The sequence below is a fragment of the Haliaeetus albicilla genome, chromosome 7 (genome assembly GCF_947461875.1).
Source record: "Haliaeetus albicilla chromosome 7, bHalAlb1.1, whole genome shotgun sequence".
Classification (NCBI taxonomy): domain Eukaryota; kingdom Metazoa; phylum Chordata; class Aves; order Accipitriformes; family Accipitridae; genus Haliaeetus; species Haliaeetus albicilla.
In genome coordinates this window covers 30,781,991-30,809,030 of record NC_091489.1, presented here as the reverse complement: position 1 = coordinate 30,809,030, position 27,040 = coordinate 30,781,991, and the positions used below count along the sequence as shown (strand labels likewise).

The following is a 27,040-nucleotide window of genomic DNA, read 5'->3' as shown; positions in this document are numbered from 1 at the left end:
AGAGCCCAGGCAGAGCACTGACAGCTGAAGTACATCAATGTTTTCATTTTTCTCAATATTTTGATTAGCCCAAGGAATGTTTGAGTTAAAAAAAAAAAACCAACACATTTTTTAAAAACCACGTGATGGTCCCACAGGCTGTTATGGCTTTACGTAATAACGAATAGCTCTGTATGATTTGCCGTGTAACTGAGAGCACTGGTGTGGTATCGGGTCCTTATCAACGAGTGGTTTCACAAGACGGAGGGATTGTACCTCACTGTAACAGGCTCAGGGCCGCCCCGTGGAAGTCCCTACCCTGCACGATCGTCCGTGCTGATTGTTCCTACTGCAGTGCTAACACAGAATGTGTTTGCAGATTAAAAATCCTTAAATCTGAAGGTTTTGGTTTTGTGGCTTTTGCTCACATCTTTAACGATACTCCAGTGCAATTATTTTAACCATATTCCTGCCCTATGGTTAATCATTTACAGTGGTTATCACTGGAAGGGATACCTATCTGACTGGAAGGGTTAGAGACATTGTTCCAACTCATTCGTGACCATAGACTTCAGACGCACCAAGACCCACAAGAAACCTCCCACGAGCTCTGACCCTCCTCGCACCCCAAATCTGCCAGCTTCCCGGGTCCACAATGCACCTCGGCCGCTGCTGGCACCGCACGCTGGAAGCACATCTCACCTTTACGTCACAGGAACCCTGCTGAGGACAGTGGTCTCGGAGCAAAGACGTTTCAGATGGGGAACAATTTTTCCCCAATTTGCCCATTTAGACACCAATTCAGCCTCCCAGCTGTCACACACTCGCACAGGCCCCGATCACTCGTATCCCCATTTTTGCACATAACATTCCCAGTTGTGGAAGAACAACGACAAAGATTCCAAAAGTCCTGGGTTTTGTTAGGTGACTTTATTTACATTTTAAGCTTATTTGAGCTGTGTTTGTTCTGTTACACTCAGAGCTGCATCTTCAGCATTCAGAAAGAGGTTTGGCTCCATCAGACCAAGGATACAAAGATACTGATTTACAGCAAGTGATAATCCAACCCTCATTTTCACATATTTTCAAACTCAGGTTAATTTTAAATTGGGGGGGGCCTCCCATCTGAGAGAGAAAGTTTTTTCCACCGTACTTACGTGGTCAGCAACCAAGAGGAAGGGAAACATGGGTGAGGAGTGTAAAACCCCAGTGGCCCAAGTCCTCCCGTGCCTTGTGCCCTGCCGGGGATGCACAGAACAGCTGAAGGGGACGTGACACTTCAGTACGGCTCCGTCCCTGCCCAGCAGCGGTGGAAGTCATTGCACAAGGTACAGCCGTGAGCGGGACGGGGTGCGGGTGCCGCGGCAGGATGCCCAGGCAAACCAGGGCTTGCAGAGGGGCAGGTCGGCACAAGGAGAGGAGGGGAGCAGGGCGGGGGGGATGCTAGGCTGCAGCAGGAGCTGCAGAAAGGGAGAAGGGAAGGGGGGGGACGACGAGAGGTGGGGGGGAGGACAGCAGGGGAGGGAGGCAGGGCAGTATAAAAGCATCCGACACGCACCTCTCCCGACACAGAGCGAGGGGGCGAGAAAGTTGCTTGGAAGCAGCAGCAGGAGCCAGAAGGAGAGCCAGCCGCTTGCAAACACGCACGCACGGTGGCAGGAGAGAGTGCGGAGCTGCCCCTGCCAGCCCTAGGGCCACTGGAGGAAAGAGAGAGGAGAGATGGAGCCAGGTATCCAGCTCCGAGGGAGGGCAGGCAGCTAAAGCTTTTTGCAGCCCCTCGCCCTCCGCCACCCCCCCCCCATTCCCCACCGCCGAGCCGGGGGGGGGGGGGGCAGAGAGAAGGAGGAGGAAGGGAGGGTCGGGTGAGAAGCAGCGATCTGCCCCTCTCTTCCCCCACGGGGAGCTCGCAGCCGCCCCGTCGAGGGCTGGGAGCCGGCGGGGGTCGCTGTGCGGACCCGCTCCCTCACACCCCCGCCGCGAGGGGACGGGACGGGACGCGGCGGGGCGGTCAGGCCAGGACGACGCCTCGACGGGCGTCGTGAGGGGAGGGGGGAGCCCCGGGGCGGGCGAGGACACGGCGGAGGGGGGAAGCTGGTCCAGGGGCCACCCCCATCCCCTCGCGAGGAGGGAGGCGATAACCCCAAGTTCTCTCCTCCCCTCGGAGCGTCCCGGCTTCCCCGCCATGTGAGAGTCGTCCCCGGTCGTCCCCCCCCCCCCCTCCCCCCCGCCTCTCCCTCCCTCCTCCCTCTCACTCGCACACACGCTGCCGGCTCCCCCCCATCCCCGCAGCGTCTCCCCGTCGGCAGCCGAGCCGCGCTGCTCTCCGCCGGCCCGCGGCTCCCCGAGGCGGCGGCGGCGGGGGCTCGGCCCGCTCGCTCCTTCCCTCCCTCCGACGGCCCACGGTGACTCTGGGTTGCAGGGCTGCCCGCGGAGACGCCGCCGGCCCGCGGCCCCGTCGCGGCTACCTGCCGCCCCCCGCCGCAGCCGGGCAGCGCCGGGATTTTCGCCGCCGCCGCCGCCGCGGCGTCCCGTCCCGACGTGGCTCCGCCGTGGTGTGGCGGCCCCCGCTGCTGCTGCTGCTGCCGCCCCTGCCCCGTGCCCGCCGCCCGCCCCGCCGACGCCGAGAGCGGCGCGGTCCCCGCCGCCCGTCCTGCAGCTGCCGCGGCCGGCCCTGGGGCCGGGGCCGCCCCGGCGGCGGCGGCGGCGGCGGCCGCCGCGGCTCCGGCTCCTCCTCCTCCTCCGCCTCCTCCACGGCCGCCGCCGCGGGGCCCTAAAGCCGCCCGGCTCAAGAGGATGGTGCGGCTGGCGGCCGAGCTGCTGCTGCTGCTGGGGCTCCTCCTGCTCACCTTGCACATCACCGTGCTGCGCGGCGGCGGCGAGCCCCACGCCCCCACGGGCGCCGGCAACCACAGCCAGCGGCAGGTGAGTGCCGCCCCACGCCCGCGCCCCGCCAGCGGCCGCTGCCTCACGCGCGGCCAACGGTCTCCACCTGCCTCCCCCCGAGGGCCGTCGGGGGCGGCTCGGCCCCGGGCCGGGGAGGCCGGGGCCGGCCGGGGAGGCCGGGAGCCGGCGCCGTGCACCTGCCTCGGCCGCCGCCTCCCTCCGCCGGCCCGAGGCAGCGGCAGGCGCTCACCTGCCCGAGGGCTTTCCTTGTGTGGCGCCTGGGGGTGTCTCCCTCCCCCCTCCCCCGCCTTGGTTTTACGTTCTTTCGGGAGGCAGGGGTGGGAAGCGGCAGAGCTGCTCCCCCGGCCGCGTTTTGACAGCGTCCGCCTTGGAGGCGTCGGGGCAGCTGCCGTGCGCGTTGCTGGTGCACCGCGGACAGGTCTCAGCGGACGACGGCCGTCTCGCCTGGGGCGCGCGATGGGCCCAGGCGAGGGACGGAGGCGGGCCGGGCCCTGTCAGACACGGCGCGTCCCACCCAGGGCCTCCCTTGTGAGGACGCGGCGTTCCCCAGGGCGAGAGGGCACCTAACAGGTGTACGGTGTTGGGAAGCGATGGGAACAAAATGCACGGCTTTCCTCAGGAAGCGTCAAGAGACGGGTGGATATTCAGTCCTGAAATAGCCAAGAAACTTGGGGTGCCAGGTGCTTGTGACCATGAAGGGGGGACAGGGCTTGTGACCCAGCCGGTCTCTTCCACTCTTCTGATCCTGTGAAGCCAATGGTGAATTATGTCCGGCAGAGGTAAAGGACTTTTTTGTTCTGTTTCCTTGGTTTTGCAGGTGGTTATTTTTTATTCAGCATCACATGTTGCCATTCGCTTAAAATGGTTGGAGACAGTGATAAAAGCAACAGAATCGTCAAAATCCCCAGGCGAAGCTTGTACATCTGTAAATCCCTGACCAACTTTTTTCCCCCATATCCAAGTGTTAAAGAAAAGTCAACTGCCAAATTATGCAAAGAACTGACAGAAAACGTGTAATTATTATTGCCATAAACTTACGTAAACCCCTTTATCATCTTGGAAAGAATTATAGTACCAGCAGAGCACATTTCTGTGAAGCATGAGGAAAAATAAGGAGAGTGCAGGCATTAACGATCACTCTGTTTGCATGGGATCCCCAGCTGGTGGTCCACAAAGTGAAACCGCTAGCTGTGGGAGGGAACCCCGACCTGCAGGCTCAACATCCCAGTCGGCAACTGGAATCAGGTCCTCTTAACTCAGAAAACTCTTGTTGAACTTGGTGGGAGTCCTGCTTGGGAGTGCTTGGCCGTGTGCTTTGGGTAAGGCCCCACAATGCTGTGTCTCTTTGAGCTGCAGTTTTATCACCGGCTTGACATTCCAGGATGTTTTTTTTAATATCTTCAGGATTTCTGGTAATAATGTTTTATAAATGATGCTTTCTTTCCTCATGGGCACTTGAAATGCCTTTTAAAATGATGTTCCTTGGAAAAGTAAATTTGGAGAGGTTTTTTATGAGGTGTTTGCTATCATTAGAATAACCCTGAATTTGCCTTTTCTTGACAGGCTTTTAACATAATGAGGGAAACATCTGGGCAAGTGGGAACTCTGGGTGATGCCGTTTCCCCGAGGAGCTCTTTTTAGAGCACTATTGTAAGGTTAGGGTGAAACAAGAGGAAAATCATCTTAAGATAATTATCCTAGAGTATTATCATTGTAGTTGGCTGTCTCGTGAAAATCTGTTGATTGTTGACTTTAAGAATTTTTTTTGTCTGATGATTATTTTACAGATAACTTAATAAAACCCTGTGTCTTTGAGCATCATGATAGCTTTAGCAGCTCATACTTTCATCATGTTTTGCCATATGTAGAATTGAAATTTTTATATACTTCCCAACTGAATTGATTCTGCAGTTATGTGTTGAGGTTATGTACAAGACATTATGGGAGAAAAGATTAGAGTATTAAGTTAAAAAGATGGAAGTCTATCAATTTTTTGGTTTTATAGCTTTCATGGATTCTATTGCTAGTTGGAAAATACTGTAACCTGCTTTTGAAAATTGTACTCTTGACAGGCAGATGCTTCCATTCAGAGCATCACAGTACAGATCTCTATGGCGAGTTTGCACTGGGATCTTCAGATTTGGGGGCTTTTGGGGCCGTTATCGTGGTGTATACTGAAGTGAAATGCAAAATCCTAGTGCACTCCATTCCCAGGTAAAGAATGAATGTGGAAAGCAAAACTGCACAAACCCAGATTTGTTGGTATAAGCAAATAGAAATATCTCAGGTTGCTATTGCTTATACTAAAAAAAAAACCTATTGTTTTTTCTGTCTTGGTAGGTCTATGGAGAGAAAAGATTGTGAGAAGTGATTAGGTCAGTGTTTCATTTGATGAAATTTCATCTGATGAAATTGCATTTGACGAAATTTCATTTGACGAAGTCTGTTGCGCACATTGTGGCAAATCCAGGAAAAAGTAATCTTTGCAGCAACTGTTTATAGATGTATTTTGACAAGGCAAATTTGTATAAAAACAAACTGGCTATTATCAAATGCAGGGTATGGTATTTTAGGACTTAGGCGGTCTGTTTGTACAAATAAAGTGGTCAGAATTTGGTCCTGTGTGTCTGAAAAAAAATCTGAAGTATTAGTCTTAGCTCCAAAAAAAAACCAAACCCAAACAAACCCCAAAAACTTAGCACATCCTTGATCCTTCTTACATAAAACGGATTCAGGAGGAATCCTTAGTAATCTTAAAATATTGTTGGAGATTTAAAAAGTCTAAAATAGGGACTTGTATGCATTTGAAGTCTGATTCATTAAGGGAGGAAGAGCTTCTCTTTCTCCCATCCCTTGGTCCTTCAAATGAAGGAGGGTTTTTGGAGGATAGGTTTTGATTTCTTTTGGTCTTTCAATTGTGTTAACCCCTGCAATTAATTAGACTGATTGATAGATGAAAGAAATCCAGAAAAAACTTCAGTCAAAAAATTAAACAAGTTATTTCTTCATCCCTCTTATTTCTACTTTCGGTGCCCTTCCCTGTACTGTTTGTGTCTCTAGAGTTCCCAGATGTCTGGGGTTGTGCCGTGCCACTGTGACTGGCTGTAATAGAGCAGCAGCGAGGAGAAAATCCTTGACGTACTCTGCTGGTCCTCTTCAGGATGCATAAGATACAGGCATGGGCTTCCTCGGTTCACTGCTGCAGAAATAGGCACTGGACCTCTGCATTGCTGAAGTTTCATGCTGCCGTTAGAATTGGTTTGTGGTAGTGTAAACTAACACGAAATGGGAAATCCAGAATGGAGTTGTAAAATATCTTGCAGCTTTGAGCTATGAGAGGGAATCGGCCTTTTGTTTCTCAGTCAGATTTTATTCCTTCCTTCAATCTCTACCAAAGGAGAATTGGGGAGGGGGGAGCTTTTTGTTTTTTCTGGTAAGAACTCTATTAGGTATAATTTAATTAGCATCCAGAAACTATTGTGGAGTATATTTATGAAATAAATAAGTACAAACTTTTGCTTCAGAATAAGAGCAAATGAAGCTATATTAAGGGATAGAAAAATGCTGCTTGGGTATGTTTTTATCTTTTTACATAGTTCTAAAATGAAGGGAAGGCTTGAACATAAATTTTGAAAGATGTTTGTAATACTTTACGATGCTCTAGAATCTGTGCTTTCATTCTGGGAGAAAATATTTCATCGAGAAGTTTATTCCCATCACTTCTAATTTTTCCATAGTAGGCCTTGCACACCAAGAAAAACAGTGTTCCCACACCAAGAAAAATGACCTTGTAAAATGTAGTAACAGAGCCACCAACAATATATGCCATAGCACATGAAGTCAGATTCTCCACTGCGGTACTTGCAGCAGTATTACATTAGCATGAAACCCAGTAGTTGTGCATAATGCTGGAGCCATATAAGAGAATGTAATTTGAAAAGAAGCACAATGCTGTAAACAGCTTTTTACTTTTTAATCTCCTTGCTCCTGTCTTTGCCCCCCTCCTCAATAAGCATGCAAGCAATTACAGCGTGTCAGAAATGTTCTCTGAGCTCTACCAGAAGAAACACATTCTGTTGCGTAGAAATGGTTGCACAAGAGTCGCTCTCCAAGCTGTGTGAGGAGTCCTTTACAGGGCTGAGCTCTTAATTTTCTCCTAAGGTCCACAGCTCAACACGATGAGAAGTTCAGAAATGGTGTGCTGTCTGGTACCTTTTCTGGGGTGCATTTCAGTCTTTTTAAGGTTTGTGTGTTCCTGCTGCCCCTTGTACTGGATTCAGGCAAATTGCAAAATCATCTCCAGTCAGATAACAGCGGAGGTATTTCAGCTTTCTGGCTTTCTCAGTTTAAGTAGGACTCAAGCTGTTTACTTTGAGAGAGTTTTAGACTGAGTTTTTTAAAGCTTATTTGAGCTCTGGAGCTTTACATTTGGTTAGTTCTAAGAGGATCTGATCATCTAAATCATCTTTGAAAAACTGTCGATTCAACATTTTGTATTCATGTTTTCCAGACTGTCCTTAGCCTATGTAAGATGCCAATAAGTGGATGTACATCATATATTCAATACGAGCACTTAATCCTTCTCTGCCTTAAGAGCAGTTTATACATTACACAAATAACTTTCAGAGCAGGTGGCTTGTGAATGAAGCAGGCTGATTCTCTGAAAACCAAAATCTCTTTTGGTGAGGTTGTTGCTCATCACAGGGAATGCTGTTTCGTGCTTTTTGACAGTGATAGTAAAACCTGCCTGTTCTCAGCAGGCTTTGCTGTGTAGGTTCTTAGCTAAAGCTCACCCTTACCATTAGCATATGTTCTTCCAGTTATGCACTAAGCTTTACAAATGACTTAGACCATGTGCAGTTCATTCTCTCATCTCCCAAGGGAGAGAATTATATGTGCTCTTTAGTGGTTTTGCTAGTGGGCTGTGGCTTGTTCCAGGATCTAGGGGGAAGGAAGGGCGATTAGCTTTACGTGTGCTGCCACTGCATGCATGGAAGCAAAGGATAAAACGGGAAACAACGGTGAAGGATTGAGACTGCTGCTCTGAGCAGAAGACCATTTGCTGTTGTCTGTTGCTCCCAGGAGAGATTCTTCCACCTTCCAAACCTGGCTCCAGGAAAACTCCAGAAAGTATTAATTAAGCTTCTCTTCCTACTTGTCACTTCGATTCATTTCCTAGCAAACTAATGCATCCCTGGTGGAAAAGAGCTACCACACCTTCAGGGTAGAATGTGGCAAGTTTTTTAGTATCTAAGACTGCTGCAATAATTTAGAACAGGGATCCAGGAATATTGTATTTGGTTATGGCTGCAAGGAAGTATGTTAGGCAGGTACAAATGTTATTTCCTGCATTAGATTTGACCAAAATGTTTGGATGAGGCATAATTTGCTGGACTTGTCTTCAGCTGAACAGCTAACAATTACTGTACTGCTCAACTTGGATCATCACTGATAAATACCTGGCATTAAATCACAGGGTGCTTCTCAATTTTGTCACTGTAACTATAGCTTGGAGCGTTTTTTTTCCTAGTGCTTTATACAGAAGAGTCCATTGGAGTTCTTTGTTTCTGTTTTGAGCAAGATTTAGGATCATTTTCCAGCTCTTTAGAGTATTTGGGTAATTGTATGAAGAAAGCAGAGTGTATGTAGTTCTAAATTCATTCTGGGCCATCATGGTGTCGTCATGTCCATTTCCACGGCCTGGAGCCAGATGCAAACCACAGTGACTACTGCAGGGCAGGGGTCCCAGAGACATTCCTGCTTTTGCCTTTCTCTTCTCTCAGTCCATCCTTACCTGTGCTCTGGGTCTGTGTGTGGGGCAGAGCGGTCAAAGGGAAGCCTGCTAGCACGGGGTTCTGCACCCTACGGTGGTTGGACGGCTGACTCATAGTAGTGAAAGGAGTGGTAGGTTTGAGTCTGATTCCTGAGAAAGTCTAGAGCTGTAATGATCACCTTTGGTAACATTGAGAGTAGAGAGACAAGGCATGGGTACATAGAGATCCTGGAAGGAGCTGGGTTGGTACTTTTCATGTTGGTTCACCTAACTTGGACAATCAGCAGTAGTTCTGGAGTAGCTTTTATTTTGTAGTCTTTGTTGATCCTGTAGAGAAGTTTGTTCTATGCAGGAAGAACACAGCTGGTCCATCGCAGCTATAACAGCAGTATAACAGTGGTACAACCACACTGCTACTGGCCCCTCGCTGTTATCTGATCAGCACAAAAATCTCTCCTCCGCTCCTCTGGCTTCAGTTGTCATCCCTTAGGTTCTGTCACATTTCCCTGCTCTGTCCTTTCTTAATGCCAGCTGTCCACAAAAACAGGAGGCCTAGAGTTGAAGCTCTGCTGTTGATCTTTATGACCCCAACAATTTCATCATCACTTTACTGTCTGGAGCTGGTCACTGTGTATTCCCTCATGATTTTTAACATACATGTTATGACCTGCTAATAGGTAACCGAGCCCTAGTACTTAAAGCTTCAGCATACTAAGCTTTTCGACACCTTGCTCTGCTGTGGAATTCTTTTGCTGGAGAGACATCTGTTTAACCAATCCAGGTTACATTAAATGTAAATTGGGAACCATGTTTTGAATTCAACAGTTATTCTTTTGTCTCTGCTCGTATCTACTGCATCTGTATATTAATAATCAATGCCTTATTGTTCCAAAATGGAAATGGTGGAAAACGTCTTCAAAGAAAACAAGGAACAATGAAAGCATTATTGATTAGATGACAACTCCAGCTGTGTTGTGTTGCAGCATCTGAAAACTTTACAGAAAGTGAAGTGCAGAAGACAGTAGTATTTATAAAGGTGCAGACTATGCTATCTTAGCCTGCTGACCTAATACATACATATACTAGTCATGTTTGAAAAGCTTTCTGAAATAATATGTGACAGAGATAGACATGACTTCTGAAAAGCCAGTCATCAGTATGTATTCCAGTGGGGAGGAAAGATTAGTTTGAAAGTTGCTTCGTTTTTTAAGATGCACAGATTTGTAGATATTCATGCTTAAGAATTTCCCTTTTTTTTTTCCCTTCACTGTGTAAAAGTGCACAGCATGCAAGTAATGGTAGGAAGTTATTTTGTGGTACTTTTTTATGCTTACATTCTTCTGAGTCATCATTTTAAAATCTTGAAATGCACTCATACTTCAAATATATGCGGACAATTTAGGTGTTTCCTTACACAAACATAAACTAAAAAATTGAAGCAATGTAGTTTTTCTTTGTGCTTATGTCCTGAAAGTATAGCGATAGACAAGATTTAGCAGCTTTGGCAGGTTTAACTGTCGGCGTTGGCTGCTTTATGCTCTTCTGTGTGTTTTGCCTGTCTTCCTTGCAAAGAAATGTGGTAGTACCTAGTTGTGCCTCATTTATTCTGTTCACAGTGTTGTTTAGTGTTTGCTTGGCCTTTTTGCCATGATTGTTATCTTGCTGTCTACTTTAAGACTACACTACTTAAAAGCTCTTTGAATTGCCTGAATAATGTTCTCCATAAAAGATTACTTTTTTAAAGCATTATTTTTCAATGGTAGCAGAGCTAGGTCACTGATGCATTTTATTTTTTATTTTTTAAATCTCAACCCAAGCTCTTTGAGGTTGAGATTCCATTGTTGTGGTGTTGCTTGTGTACAATGTGTAGCCTAATAGGTCTCCAGGCTTGAATGGAGTCTGTAATCACTGTCAGGAATGAATAAAGTGATAACTTAGAGCAGAAAAATACAAAGTGCTTTAGTAAGTTGCAAAAGGAAGCATTAAATGATGCAGTGGTTACTGTTGCACTTTAATACATTGTGCCTCCAGGATACCAATTTTACAGGTTTTGAAGACAGAAAATGACAGGCTAAATTCATAGTCCGAAGCATAGTGAGCTCATTGATACATCGGTAAGAGCAGAATGTTTCCAGTGCCGCTATGTCCATGTACTTTTGATTTGAAATACCAGAAAAAGAAAGAAAACAAAGTAAAATGTAACTTATTATTGTAATAAGTGATGGCTTGCCACAGTGGTCAGTTGTGTGGCAGTATAATACTTAGTCAGAGGAGCTGGTGTGGGCAGTACTGGTAAGCAGTTCCTTTATCCTCTTGCCCTTGTTTTTCAGTGCTTGGAGAACTCGTAGCAGTGGGTCATATTTTTTTATTCCTCCCTTTTAGCAGTCAGCAGGATGAAACCAGGCCTGGAGTTGTTCACCTCTAAGCCCTTGTAGCATAATGGCTATTTGAGTGCTTTTAATGTTATGGAGGTGCTCATAAAGATGAGAGAGGAAAATCAGAGATGAAATCTTTATCTCACCACTCCTTGTGGAGTCAGTCCATGTTGAAAAGTGGAAATTCAAACATACCTTGGCTTTTACGCCTCCATGCTAGACCTACATTCTCAGTGTGTTTAAATTGACCTTGCTCCACTGACTCTCACAAAGCAAGACGAGTCAATGACTTCTGTCAGCTGCAGACCCAGCTGAAGTTCCTCTTGGATTTGAATCTTTCACAGCTCAGTTTGTCTGTGGAACTGATATGCACATAACACACATAATCTGCACCTCTATCCATGGAGAAAAGCTGAGCTTTGGCGTGTGGCTTTCTTCAGATTGCATGAATTTATTTCCATCCATTATGTTTCATTGTTAGTTTCATATGCACTGCTGAAAAATCCTGGACTGTTTTGTTCCACAGTAGCTATTTTTCCTCGGGAAGATTAAAATTTCCTCTTTGTCTGCATGGCTGTTGAGATCAGTACCTGTGACAATACCATTAGGAGTACAGTGAAGTATCTATAAAAACCACCCAAATAACATGCCCCATCTTTTTCTGCCACTGTTTACAGGACTGCTCTAAAAAAAGTGGATTCCTCCCTTTCTAAAGAACAGTTACTGAGTCAATGTTGTCCATGGGCCAGGTTTAATTTCCAGAAAGCTTCCTTCAGGTGTCTTGCCTTTGCATTCCCATTGAGTTGGGCATTCAGGTATTGAACAATTGAACACTGTCATTGAAATGCTTTTTCTTGTACGTGCCCAGGAAGGCCCAATAAGAGGTGAGGTCCTTGCACCAGAAGAACTGTGCTGTAGGCTGTGATGGAAGGAGGAGGTGACTGACAATAAAGCATAATGTGACAAAGAGCAATGAATAGGACCTAGCGATAAGGCGGCTATTTTTTGAAGCTAAGTGCCTCAAAAATTAGTCACATAGCTTTGGTATCTTTCTCGCCTTAGAAGTAACTCAGCAGCAGCAGATTTTGCCTGAGGAAACCATAATTACTCCACTGGAACCAGCTGCCAAAGATTACTATATGTGTAACAAAACATAAATTTGCTTGATTTTATCTGCCACATACATCAGTGCAGGATTTTAAAATCAATATGGTCTTGATCTAGATATAACTTTAGTAATCAGATATTTACTAATGTCTGTGTGCACAAGTTACCCAAAGAAATAAAAAGGATTAATAGTTTAAATAGTTTAAAACAAAAACTTCTCACAATATTGACATACAATTTATTAAAAAATGAAAACCATAGCTAACTAGGATGAATTCTGTAACACCCCAATATACTCACCTCCTACATTGTATGAGTTGCTTATACACTGTTTAATTTCATAGCAAGAAATCATTTAGCATATCTTTAGCAACACAACAGCAATAAAACTGTCCTTGTCTTTAATGTCTACGGATACAACTCTCATCTGAAAGTGTCTCTTGAAATTACCTCAGTAATCAGACTGGAGTTGTTTAAGATGCAGTGAATATATTGGCATTTTGTGCTGCTGATTTTAAGATTCGCTGGACTGAAGAAGTCTGTAAAGGTTCACTGCACAGAGCACACTATAACAAAGCAGTTAATGATTCTTGTGACATGAATGCTGCCATTTCAGTTTATTTGAATGACACTGGCATTCTGTCTTAAATATATCACTTTTTATTAGTTAGGGTTTTTTTGAAACCAACTAGATATTAGGCATGGGTATGCATCTTAGCTAAACTATAACCTAGCCAGCCCAGGCCTTTTGCCCTGCAGAGTGCCCGGAGTTTTTCAAAACACGTAACCACAGTGATATTTTTATAAAGGAATGTTCACCTCATGGGATTTTTTTAAGGTGTTCTATTTTTTTTTTCCAAGTTACAGCTTCACTTTATTGTACATGATGTCCAATAAAAAAGATATATGTCTGTGATTGGACTTTGAAAAAGGGCCATGGTGCCTATTCCATTTAAAGGGAATGAAGTCAAGCAGTAAATTTGCTGGTCGCCCTTTTCATATTGACTGTATCTCAGCCAGCAGTTGGTCTTTGATGTTGTAACAATAGAGCAAAGGCAGAGGAGGAGGAGGATTAGGACCTCCATAATATAAAAACAAGTCTGCATTCATCATGATTTTTATAGAGCACAGTCCCTGTCTATTGGAGATTTGCAGTATAGACTCAATGGTCTGTAGAAGAGTGCAGCAATCTTAACATTTGCAGGTGGTTTGCAACTCACCCATCATTACTACTACCATCTCTTCGTAATTCAGAGTTTGTTTAGGCATTCAGCATTTAGCTTTTTCTATCTTCTTATTCCTTCCTACAATAGGAAAACAGATGTATGTCTATCATTTTCCTTTACAGGGGTTGATTGTTGCGTTATTTATGAAAGGCTTGCTGCAGCTAGCCCATAGAGTATCTATTCCTCATCTTGTTCTTTAGAGTCCAAGCTTTTATTAGGGAAGAATAGAGGGGTTGATATGTGTATGTCTAACATTTGTGAAAATATATATAGAAAGGGAACCTAGAGCAGCCACATTATGCCTGTGTCTTCAGGCGTACTGGAACAATAGCACCAAAGGCTTCAAATGAACTATTTAATCTGATAGAGCCCTGGAACTTTTGATATGCATTTAAATGGTAGCAGCGCTAGCTCTTGATCAAAACATGCAGAAGGAAAAGGGTCGTCCATTTGATGAGAATGCATAAGGTACCAAGTTGCACTGAGTGCTGGTGGGAGTAGATAGAATTGTGAGCAGAGCTTGGAAAGAGCTGAATAATCTGTACTGTTGTAGCCATGTGTGTAACATAGCAGATGTGGAAGGCAGGATGAATGGAGCGTTCCCAGGGACGTGACGATGGCAGCAGCAGTGAGCCCAGTGCAAGTGGATCTGTATCAGAAGCCCAAAGGCGGCTCTTAGGAAACCATCTGGGGATGCACCAGGTGAAATTGCTTTACTGCACCCAATTCCAGTGGCTCTTGCTTAAGGCATGATCCTGAAGTGTCCTGACAAGGCAGAACACCTGGAAGCTTCTCTGCCAGACTCCAAAGACACCTGACCCAAGGAAGGGAAAGGGGGGGGAGGAAGATGCCAATCTGTAGTGCATTTGACAGTTCAGGACTTGATTTAGGGTTGGATCCTGTGCCTTCTAGGTGTTCAGATTAGACCTGTGAGTCCAAACTCATGAGTAAGTCACCGCTTGCCAGCTGAGCAGCGGTAGCTCCTCAGATGTCTTATCCCACCTTCATCCCACAACAAAATATGAGGTGATTTTATATTTATCAGTAAGTCAGTGCTGAGCAAACAAACCCTGCCCAGGGCTTCCACCAGGGTGACTGCATTCTGTCCTGGGACAAAGCACTCCACAGTATTGGTGGTCACCAAACACACAGCTCTTCAGTGAGGAATCTGTTCTTTTATTTAACATCTACCATGATGGCCATTAAAAAAGCAACATCTGGTGCAGAAAATGCACACATGCTATTTCTGCGCTCTGCTGTATGTCTCCTTCATCAGGCCCAGATACAGCGTCTTAGCTGTCTCTGCTTTCCCTAGTATGCCAGCTGATGAAAGCAAACTACGTGAGGCTTAGCTAGTATAAGGTGGGAGTTCTGGCTAGTTAGAGGCATCACCTAGTGTTTAAAAGAGTTAGCCCTTGAGGGATCAATAGCTCTGAAAAAGCTGCTGAAATCCTTCAGTGGCAGTGAATTTGATTCTTGCTCTTCTTTGATCTAGCGTTCACGGCTTTTTTAATAATGTAAATCAGACCTGCCTTTCTCACCTACCCAGCCCTCTTTCTTCTTTTCCTGTCTCCTAAGAGGATCATTTTTTCGTGTTCTTAGCAACATAGCTATGGCAGTCTTAACATGAAAATAAAATGAACTAATTATTTGCATAACACCAGAGTAAGGGCCAGATTAATACCACCTCTCTGATTTTTTTTTTCTTTATCCTATTTAAGTCTTCCCACAATAAAATATAAGTGGAGTTTACAGCTGAAATTGTGTGTTTGCACACATATGGTCTAAGTGGGGGAAAAGAGCTGTATATTCCAATTCCCCAATACACACTGCTGCCATTGATAAAAGGGGCACAATTACATTGGAATCAGGTTAGAAACCCCATAATTTCCCCATGACAATTATTGCAGTTTACTTATAAGAGCCAGATGAGGAGAAAAGATGTATATTTAGCTCTTAGCACAGTTAAGTAGCTGGAAGTGAGTTCTGTGCCACAGCCTACAAGGAAATGGTCTTCCAACCTGCTCTGCAGTGTGTCTACTGTATATGCTTTGGAATCTGCCTTTGTACAGAAACAACTCTCCCTCCCTGGGATCTGGCATATCAGCTAGGGTCCCATTTCAGTTCCTCTAACAGAGGAGGTTAGAATACCTAAAACCTGAACTGCTTATCTTTCCTCTTCTACCTTGTTGCTGCATCTGGCTGCTGGGACTAATCTAAAGATGCATTTGGCCCACTCCATACAGTTTATTGTCAGTGGCATCTGGGTGGCTTCAGGCACATGCTAAGATTATAACAAGTTTGAAAAATAAAACCATTTATCCTAAATATAGCTCAGAACTAACTAGTGATCATGGGGCGGAGGGGAGACAAAAATGAAGATATTTTCTTTTCACATAAGTGTCAGATTCAAAAGCATCTGCCTTGTTCAGTGCATGTATGGTATTCATTTCCTGTCTGCAGTCGATTGGAATGCCCCCCCGAGTCGTTTGAAATTGAAAATTGAGTCATGCTTCTTTAATCAGCTCTAGGAAATACCCCCCTCCCTTACTGTTCTAAGAAAATTTATATATACATGCATAGAATTCATAATACAAAAAGCCCACACTTCTCTCCAGGGCAAATCCTTGCCCTCTCCCCTCTTAAACAGAGAAGGGTCTTCATGTCTTCTTGTCACAGTGTACTGCAAGTATCTACTTGCTTGCTCTTCTTCCCCGTAATGTCACTGGAGGGAGGCCTTTCTCTTGTGTATCTGCTTCCTCTTGTTTCTTTCCCTTGTTCTGTCATTAGGGCAGTTCACGGACATGTAGAGAGAGGGCATAATGTCCACTGCTGATGTCTTGATACAAAAATAAGACAGTTACTGCACTGCATGTACAGATGCCATTTATACTAATGACTTCCAGTTGCTCGTGTGTCAGTCCCCAAAGTTTTCTAAATGGAGAGGGTAAAACTGTACACTCGGGCTTGAAAGAATACTTCGCTGCAGGAGCAGAGGTGCATGGTCTTGAGGCAGCCGCTCAGATTTCTGCTGCTGTTTTGCTGTAAACTCCTGGGTGTAGTAAGAACCCCTTCCAGAGAGTGTTTGTGAGGCATATAGTTGGTGCATAGATATTGAATGTAAACGAACACTGCCTTTCCTCTGCCTTCACCCTCTAACTTCCATCCGAAGAAAAACGAGTGTTAGTGGGGAAGGCAGCTAAGGGAGGGTGAAGTAAATTATCTCGCAGTGATTCGATGGTGTGCGTGTTTTGAGCATCAAGACTCAAGTGATTTGCCTTTTTTCAGGCACAGAAGTAGTATTGCCAGAAGCACAGGAAACATCATGTTTTTGGAATATAACACTTGTCTGCTTTCTTGCTTTCCCGTTATTAGCTTTTGCTTATGTGATGAAGTCATCATGTAACTTTTAGTCCACAGGGACTAAACACTTTCTAGTCTCTAAAAACATCTGCCAGTTAACACAGCCAGAGTCATAGACACTTTTGAAAGCATAGGGTGGATATTCAGTGGCATATGAGAGGGAGACACAGAGGCTGGGAATAGCTGTTTCTTGGAAACTAACAGCTGAAGGCAACTTTGGAAATTGAAAAGGTTTCAAGTAAGGTTACTCTTTTGGCTAGGGAGAGATGAAAACTTCGTTTATTAAAGCTAGTTCACCTAGTGAAATCCTAGCCATAGTGATTTAGTGGAATAAACTTGCAAAAGGACCTAGTTTAGAACCCATGAAAATAATTTCAGATGTATGTTTGTTCTCTTTCATTTACACTGACTTTGTGTGTGCTAGCCTGCAAAGCCTGACCAAACAGTTGTGTACGAAAAGTATTAATATTCTGGATTTCCTTTGCTTTTGGGGTTTTGATTGCAGCTTAAGGCAGATTTTCCCATTCTGTTTGAACCTGATGTGTAAATTATGATGCAGATTTCAAATGATGGGTGAGATTAGATTTGTTCAATTAAATTTAGCCATGGTATAAATGGATTCTATTTAAAGCTTTATTATACTAGTGATTTTATGCAAGTATTTAATAAAGCCTAAAAATAATTGGAACTTTCAAAGAGTTTCCATTTTGGCACCACAGGTTATTGGAGTGAAATAGTTGGGCTACTCTTCAGTTGTACATTTGCCTGTTGAACCACTAAATCAATGTGTCCTGTATGGAGAGCTCCAGCCAGGCAGTGATTACAGGGAAGATCTTCAGAGTTGTGAAGAACAACTAAATGTTTACCACCAGCTTAGGCAACTGAAAATATCTGTTAACTACAAGCAAAACTTGGCACTGAACATCTGTCAAAGCCCTACACAATTTTAATTCTGTGCGCTCGGCCATCCCATGGATGGCTGAGTATCTGCTGAAGAACAAAGCACCAGTGTGTGCTATGTCAGAAAATTTACTAAAGGGCCTCTGTTTTTTCCAGCAGACATTGAGCTGTAATCACCACCAAATCCTTTTTATTATCAAAGTGTTTATACAAACTGGCAGTTCTTCACCTCAAAGCTGACCCATACTGTTTGTATTTTCCAGATGAAGGAAAACATGAAATACAAGCAAACAACAGAGCATAAAAAAATAGCTGTGCTGTGAAATGTGTGTCCACATGTAGCAAAAGGTTGCCAGATCTGCGTATAATATGCTTGGTTTTCTCCTTAAGCTCTGAGGAAAAAATATTGTCTGCCAGAGCAGTTCAGATGCAGACCCACTGTTTACTAATGGTGTGGAAGAGACAGGGAGCTTGGTGAGAGAAATTCCCAACCAGAGACTGAACAAAAAATGGACCAAAGCTTGGTGACTGCAAGTGAATAAACAGGCTCAGTAGGGGAGGAATGACAGTAGGGCTGCTCTGGCACTCAGGACATATCAGTTCAGATGGTTCAACAAGGCAACAGCCTTTTCCTCCACTGCAGAGGGTCCTAACATAGTGTTGGCCATGTGTCTCGAAAGAGGGGTCTGGGACTTACTAGACCTTAGCTGTGAAGGGGGCCTCAACACTGCCACCCTAGGATCTCTGCAGTCGTAACATAAGTCCCAGCTACGTGTTCAGTTCTCAAGGTTTTCTGTGTAGCTGTGAGGGCTAGAAGTTTTTAGTGTAAAATACCTAAAATTCAAAAGCTGTCATTCTGAGATGAGTGTGCCCAGATGCTTTCAGATTCTGCTTCTGCTGTACACAGCTCCTGAGAGCTATTTCAGCATATGGCAGAAAATCAGCTGTGGTGGGCTGGGTATATATATATACTTGGGCATCCCAAGCACCTCACTGCCTAACTCTGCTGCCACTGGTACCCAACATTTAAGCTGTCTATAAAAGACCTCTGCTCCAACAGTGACTGCAGATCGACATGTCTACTGTAATTTCTGCTGTCCTAATTGCAATAGTACTTGCGACTCCAGCCTATTCTCCGCAAAACCAAAGCTGCTGCAAGAGCCATAGAGCCCCTGAAACTAATGTGTCCCATAGCAGTACCCTGTGGGATGACTGACTTTGGTCTTTGCATAGCCACTTGGTCACACATGCAGATGTACTGCAAGTTAGAAAGAACTGGATACAATGTCATTTTAGTAATTTTGCTGGACTAAATAGAGAATTATTAAAAAATAGACCCTGATAAACAGAACTCTTTTGGGGGGGTTGTTGGGTTTCTTTTTTTTTAATTACCAACTGTAATCAGTGATTCACCTTCTATTTACACAATGTTTAAAGCAGACGCTATATTTTGGAGCCCCTTAGTGAAAGCTTTTGTGTACATGCAAGCCAATGTAGTCCATTTTAAATGATTTATGAACAGTGATTATCTAGAATGTGCTATTAATCACTGCAACATTTAATTTGTGCAGCTTTCTAAAGATAAGTAAGGCCTTTTACTTCATTGATATATGCAAATGTGAGGGACAAGCACATTTTAACAAAAAATGAGAGTGTCTCAGTAGCTGAGTGCTTCATGTGACACCCCTCTGGTCTGACTTCTTCTGGAGATACAAACCATCAGTGACTCCTTGGAGTGAACCGGCGCTGTGAGGCTCAGTACCACTGCATGCTTTCAGGTAGTCACACGGAAATTAAATATGAACCCATGTGATTTGCCTCTTAAATGAGAAAGAGCTAAGAACAGAACAGAAGTCTTCTGACTGCCTGGACTGTATGTGGCATTAAGCATAAAAGAAATTTTTTTCCGTGTGTCTCCGATAATGCTTTTCAGCTGTTAACTTCACTGTCTGCTTATCTAACACTGTCCTCATACCTCTTCCTGCTAGGTCCTGTGCTGCTTATACTCATGATAGACAAAAAAAATAAATAGAACCCAGGAACTGGATCACCCAAGTTCATTACAGATCTTGGATCTGCAGAGGTGAAAGTCTCATGTAGTATCCTGGTGTGTTACTCAGCCTCCCCAGGCCGGTTAATTTTAAAGTGATCATTTAGCACTAACCTGGAAACACACGACAGCCTTCAAAATCAAAACAATCTGTTTAGGCAGGTGGGAAATGAAACCAGTCCTAATAGCTATAATGGTTTTCTGTGAAGGCCCCAGGCCTCATTTTGTCTCTGATAGCAATATAATCTTTTATAGCGTCTGTGAAGTTTCCTAATAAATAAACGTTCCTTGTTCCTGGTGGTTGAAGATGCTGTACAGGTGCATCATGAAAGTGCATTGACAGACTGTCAGTTTTCAATTCAAGACCTCTTGTCAAGATCATTTTGCAAGATATTTCAAAGGGCTATGCAAGAAATAAAAAAGCAATGTAGCTGCAGCAGGGATTTAGTAATAGATTCCCTTGCTGTCTCGGAGCTGTTAGGGATATAAGTTGCATCAGTTTTCCCAAATTCTTTCAACTCCTTAATTAGCAGTGCTTGCAAATGTGCACTTAGTTTGGCAAGTGGGGAGGGAATGAAGGAAGGTAAGAAATATGAAGGACAGAGAAGGAGCAGCTGCTCCAGAATATTCTCTGTAGCTCCAGAATATTTTCTGTAGCTCCAGTCATTCCTCAATTACTCTCTGTCTTGGTTGTTTTTCCAGAACTGGAAATGGGATTAAAATAAGGAGGAGAGGAGGGAGGTGGATCCCTTACTTGCTAAAAATGCAAAGAAATTCCCTTTTTCCCTAGTTTGGTATTTTTATAAGTTCCCATTTCTGTTTAACTTCTCTGTGGGGAAGAGAAACAGTACACTTCCCTGCAGCTAATGTCCAACGTGACAGAGGGAGAAACTAAATAGGAAGGCAATGGAGGGAGTTAAAATACCCATTTGATTATTGAAATGTTAAACTGCAGTATCAGGTAGGAAATCTTTCCTGCATGCAGGGTTGTTTCTTGGTGCCTTAAACCCTGCGATGGTGCAAGTCCTGCCTGGATCACCAGCATTGAAAGTTACCCTCACAAAATCCCTCTGAATTGCTCTTCTTCCCTGGTTTATAGATGGACACAAAGACATTGATATATACTGAAATATTGCCCTCCCTTTTTCAGTGGTGGGTGTGGCAAGGTGTTATTCTGTAATACAAACGATATGTCAGATTCTTTCTAGGGTTTATTTCATTGCCTTCTCATGCAGCTATGCATAATGTGTTCCTGTCCTTATATACTGTCCGCGCGTAGAACACTCAGAAATCCTAAGTTGGTTTTGTATTAGGAACTATAAATATCTGATCCTATGGGGCAGCAGAACTGTAGCTGACAGCAAGCATGAGTAACCTCTTAAAATCATCTTAATGGAAAGTTTAAAAGTTGTGAATAATCCCGTTAAATGAAGGAAAAAAAGTGATTTATCTTAAAATATTTAGAGCAGATGCATCATTTGAGTAAGAAACCAATGTACCTGAATTAGAAATGTAACTTCAAAGAAACTAAGTAGTTCAGAATGAAGTGACCTAACTTTTAAAGGAAGGCAAGCAATACTACTTTCCCAAAAGCAATCGGGAATACAAATCATGTACACCTAAAAATAAATAGTGTGAAGTATAAACATGTGAAATAACATAGAAATAAGAAGAGAAGAATTAAATTTCATCTATTAGCTTTGGAACACAAACTCTGTTTTCTTCAGAAAGGATGCTGGCATTGCAGTAAGGACATACTTCTTCCTGCTAGATTGGCCTTGGAAGATCCTTTGCCTGAGTTAATGCAGTAGAACAGAGTGAGCCCATATTGTCTTCTTCACATGCAGCTCAAGCTCACTTTTTGTTGATGGCAGCCTCTTTTATCTTTTTACCAGAAATATAAATGTCTAATAATACTGCGAATCAGCTTAGACACTACACCAAGAATTATCTACCTAAAAAATAGGTATTCTATTAATTCTAGTAACTGGAAACAAATGATCTTTTGTTCATGATACTATAAGCAGATAACTGAAATGATCATGCATGTTAAGCATTTCTGTTTGTTTATGTTGCAGTATGACACAGAAGCCCCAAGGAGGCATAGCATGGGCTTGTCCTAGTGTGAAAGGGACTGCAAGAGATAACACTGCTTTTAGGCAGAGGACACACTATTTAACCTGTGTCATTCCTGCCAGGCATTAGTCAACCTTGCTCTTAAAGACAAACTCCACATTCCCCCCCCGCAAAGTCTGCTCCTAAGCTTGGCTGTCACTGCTGTTAGAAATGTGTACCTAACGTTGAACCAGGGTCTTCTGATCGTGTCCACCCTGAGCAAGCAGAGTGGTCCACCCCCCTCCTTGCTGCAGCAGCCTTTGGTAGAGGGCAGTTATCATGTCCCCTCTCTGTTTTTCTTTTTAACGTTAAACCACCCCAACTCATTCAGTCTGTAATTAATGACAATCCCTGCCCCAAGCAGCTTGGTAGTGGGCCCGATCAGCCTGATGTCATTACTTCACCATGACAATTTTCTAACTAACTCCATGTGATATTCCATCTGTCTGACACTATTAAAAACTTTTTATATAGCCCTTATTATTGTAGTTGCTGAGCTCCCTGCAAACATCACAGTGAGGAAGGGAAGTGCTGTTATCCCCACCAAGGCACAGACAGACCGTGACCTGCCAAGATCACACAGCGAGTCTTATCAGAGAATTAAATGTAGGTGTCTAAAGTCCTTGGCTAGCTCTAGCTGTATGGAATGTTAATGTGAAGAATCAGGATGCTCCTGAAGTGGCAAGCAGTTAGGGAAAGCATGAAACTATATGAAAATTCTATTATTTTTAATAAAATCTCACTTTATTTTTAATAAAGGTAATCTTATGGGCATGATACCCCACAAAAAAGTAGTTAAGTACTACATTTTTTTGGTTCCTGTCTGAAGTAATTTAATAACAGCACAATTACACCTTGTTAGTCAGACATAACTGAGAAGCCATTTAATCGTCAGGCATCAAGAAGTTTGCAGTTAAATTCTGTTTGCTACATGTTAAGTAAAAGCACTAGCATATGGGTAAGGAACATAAAGTTAGCTAAGTTGCCCTCAATTTTGTTTTCCAGAGCTTGTTGCTGTGTGATTTGCTTTCTACTTTATATTGAATAAGGGGTGTGTCAATGGGTGGTCCACCAAAGGTATCTGAAAGTCCTACCTGGTCTTCAACAAAAAGAGAAGCATTCTTGTTTTGACCTTCAAGTAATATGACTGTCAGGAGCACATACATTTTTAGCACTGCACACATACACTTAAGTCAGAATGAACTTTTTGCATCTGTGCTATAGATAGATGTATAAAAGTACCCTTTTGGCACTTTCAAAGTGTAACAATGCTGATCATGAAAATACCAAGACAACATTAATTCTGCTAAATCTGATTTTGCTCTTTACAAAGGCAGTGCAGCAAGAAGGGGAGAGGAGGACCACCTCAGTTTTTGCTTGAGAAGATTTCACTTAGTCCTAGATTAACTCTTAAATCTTGGTTTATTTAACTCACTGAATATTTTCCTGTAATGTGCACAGATTATATTGTAAAATCTCTTCAGAGGTCGATTTAGAACCTTCTAAGCAAATAAACACGAAATAAAAGGCATTGGAGCTGTTATCTATCTGAGGTATGCTAGCTTAACAAAAGGTATGCTAGCTTAATTTGAGCCAGGGGAGCTGGATGGAGATTGCATTAAACCAGAAATGCTGGCAAAAATATGCTTCAGTAGAGCCAGAACCACATGTGGCCATTCCTCTTTAATTGTGCTTGTTTTAAAGGATAGGTCTTTAACATTTACCCTCTCCATGCTTGCTGTCTCTTTATGAACTGAAAATAAAAGCTCCCCAGGCAGTCATACTAAGACCTCAAGCCTAAATTTTTCAGCTGAGTCAAAAGCAAAACCTGTGCTGAATCTGCCCCACGCATTTTTTTTTTGTAGCCGTAAGAAGATTTGACTTCTCTGCTGTTTTTTTCCCCCGAGTCCCCAGGCCACTCCTAACCCAGGGAGGGAGTGTTTTGATACTAAATGTATCTCCTTGGTGAGGTCAAAGGCAGTGGCAGCAGTGCTACTGGTTTGAAGGCAGCCTGCTGTAAGATACTACAAAACCCGAAAGTACGCTCAACAATAACAAAAGCATTAACCGCTGACCCACAACTTGGTGAAATTCAATCCCACCATTAGGCAAACATGAAAATGAGATCCCAGAGGAAGGAAGGTTCAGATGTTCAAGACCAGAGAAACTGGGTGAGGAACACAGACAACGAGATGGAAGTTGTTGCAGACTGAGGAGAGAGAGGGGGAGGTTGCCAGTTCAGCAGTAGGATCTTTTAATACCGTAAATTTCAACATGCACTTAGCAGTCAGTGGTTTTGGTCCAGTTGGGAACAAAGCAAACTGAAACGATTTATAATAAAAATACCTTTCACCATTTTCAGGACACATTTAATGTGATATAACTTGATTTCCCAGGGGTGCTTCAGAGCTTCATGTTTCCAGATTTGCTTTTAAGTTTGATGCTTGTGTCGATGTGTAGGTGCCCACCTCAAGGCTGGAATGTTACAGGAACCTGAAAGAGCTAAGCACCCAAGTCTGACTCAGTTTTAGCTTGTGTCAGATGGTTACAGATGTGCACCACTGGAACCAAGTATATTTCAGTGAGAGTCAGAGGCCAAACTTATGAGCACCCTAGAAAATACCAGTCATAAATCCTGTCCATTTCAGTAATGAGCTGTGGGTCTGTGTGCTGTAAGGCTTTCTCTACGCACTCTGCAGCCATCATTGGCAGGAAGCTGGAGACGGGGACTAGCAGGACTGCACGCTCTCTCAGTTGTTGTTATAGTGCATTGCTTTTTTCCCCAGAACACACTCACTGCAGATGACCGTTCTCCTGAAGACAGCTTCACCCTGAACCCTGAGGACAGAAGAGAATACCCTGATCTCCAGGCTGCCCACCGGCCGTTCCCTAAGCAGCGATTCAGGCAGGAAAATGGGCATACGTCCTTGCAAAGAGATGGACCCAGATCTTTCCTCCTGGATCTCCCAAACTTCCCTGACCTGTCAAAAGCAGATATCAATGGGCAGAATCCCAATATTCAGGTACAAATTTATGTTAATGTGTGATTTTTTTTTTATGAGCTGCAAAAAATTGTTTAGCTGAACCAATACAACTTTCAGCCTGGCTTCCATGACATGCAGTCAGAACACCCTGTCTCTACCAATAGCACCAAGAAAGAATGAATATACTATACTAGACTGTACTGTACTGTAATGTAATGTAATATATATATAAATATATATAACATATAATATACTTTTTGTCTTAAGTGAATGCACAGTTTTCAATTTTTTTCTGAATTTCTCTTTGGATAGTATTGATTACATAAGTGTGGTATCAATATAGACCTGTTTATGATACTAAAGCCATCTTTGCTATTGCCATTTTGGAAGATATTCTCTTCATGATATTAAATGGGTATTTAAAATTCTGTTTTCAATTCTCTGTTGCAAAATTTGTTTGTGAACAGATTCTCTTTTGGTATGCTATTATAAAATGCAACCATCCCCAAAGGTTATAAGAGAACAAGTCTTTAACTTTCAGCCCAAAATGTGGTCCTCTGTATGGAACCGAGACTTAAAGCTAATTGCTGCAGCAGCTGCCTGGAGTAAAAAAAAATTGTTTGCAAGAAACTTTGTTATATGTTATTCCTCAAACTGTTCTTGGATTTGGAATGGCCTCTTAGAAGCCACTTGCATCTTGAAACTTCAAGGATTAGAAAGAGGAAAAAATGAGTGATTTCTTTTTAATTCAGAGCCTTAAAGCAAAATTGGCATTAATAAGCATCCTTTTTTAACCAAAACAATAAATTGAAATGTTGTTCTGCCTAAGATGTGCTTATAAAAACAATACACTAATAGAACTGGTTTTCTGGTTAAATTAATTCCTGGCTTCTTATTCTCCCAACCCACAAAATTAGCATCCTTTTGATATGTCTAAGAATTACGTACGTAAAGATATAATAGATCTGTTGGTGAGAGACCAACATGATCAGGTGAGAACAAGCTGTCTCGAAGTTGACACGCCATTATGTCATAGATGGCTTGCAATGTTAAGAAGCCTAATAGATTTGGATCAAGTGCAGGTCCAATACTTGATGGGTCAAGGTAGAAAACACGTTCAACATGTGGTGACTGTACACATCCCTCATGCCAAGAGAAGCCTTCCAGAAAGCTTCTCATGCTAAGAGAAGCCTTCCAGAAAGCCTTAGGAAGGGAAGTTATAGGGGCCCCAGACTGTGGCATGAGGTGAATAGTGTAACATCATTGTTTGAACAGTATGTAAACGGAGGACAGGAGGAAACAAAAACCTTCTCTGACTGGTAACAGCATTAATGGTTAGACCCAGGGAACAGATAAATGAGATGGAAACATTTCCCTGGCTTGTCTTTATAGTAACTGCTTCAGCTATGACCTCTTTTTCCACCACCTGATCTTGGAAACATGTCAGCCAACTATGTCAGCAGTTTTGCTGTACTCCGGGAACTGGGAAGCCTAGTCCTGTAAACTGGAAAACATTGGGCAACATTAATCCCAGAGCTCTTGTGCACAAGGATAAGCTCTTTCAGAAACAGGCTCGCTAAGTTCTGCATTATATTTACTCTGCTTACTGAGGTGCATAAATAGGGATATACAAAGCTTCTTTAAGTTCCTGGTTGACAGTCCTGCAGCAGGTCAGGCCTTACGGAGATAAAACTCCCAATAATTCACTACAGAGTCAATGAAAGTTTATTTCTTTGCCTAAAGGTTGTAAAAGGTGGCCTACGCTTTTGGAAAAAAACAGGATTATAGTGAATTCTTGCTTGTTAAACAGTACTGTACTGGCCTGAATGGAAATAATGACACTTGTTGACTTGCAAATTTCTCATCAGCTGTTTGGCAGGTGACAGCAGAGTCAATGCTCATTTTGCTTTTTGAACAATGGCTTCAGGCTCCATGAGTTATAGTCCTGGGGGTGTTAATTTAAATGTCCTCCTAGGACAGTGAGGTTGGAAAGGAGAAAAAAGCCTGTGTGTGTTAATCTAGCACAATGGCCACATTTACCTGTCAAAGACCCACAACTTCTTTTCCTTTTTACTAGTACAAACCTGCGTAGACCAAAAATAACATTTTTAAGGGAAATTATACCTTGAAATTTAAAACCCCTAATAAACAGACATAAAACAGCCTGAAAAAGCAAGTTGAAAGGATACTCCAGTGAGTTCTCTTTATGGCTATCCCTTCTCTGGTTTCCTGTGAGACGGCAATTGCTGCATCATGCCCTGGTT

General features: G+C 43.4%; 1 protein-coding gene across 2 annotated transcripts in view; it reads left to right on the top strand.

Moving 5' to 3' along the window:
* Positions 1-1,565: 1,565 nt before the first annotated feature.
* ISM1 (isthmin 1) overlaps positions 1,566-27,040 on the top strand; it is a 41,438-nt gene continuing 15,963 nt past the window's right edge. The window contains exons 1-3 of one of the 2 annotated variants that reach the window (XM_069787560.1): positions 1,566-1,708; positions 2,399-2,901; positions 24,579-24,815. In XM_069787560.1, coding sequence (XP_069643661.1) covers positions 1,699-1,708; positions 2,399-2,901; positions 24,579-24,815 — 750 coding nt within the window. In that variant the 5' untranslated portion in view covers positions 1,566-1,698. The remainder of the gene's footprint in view (positions 1,709-2,398; positions 2,902-24,578; positions 24,816-27,040) is intronic. The other variant, XM_069787561.1, reaches the window with a different exon arrangement.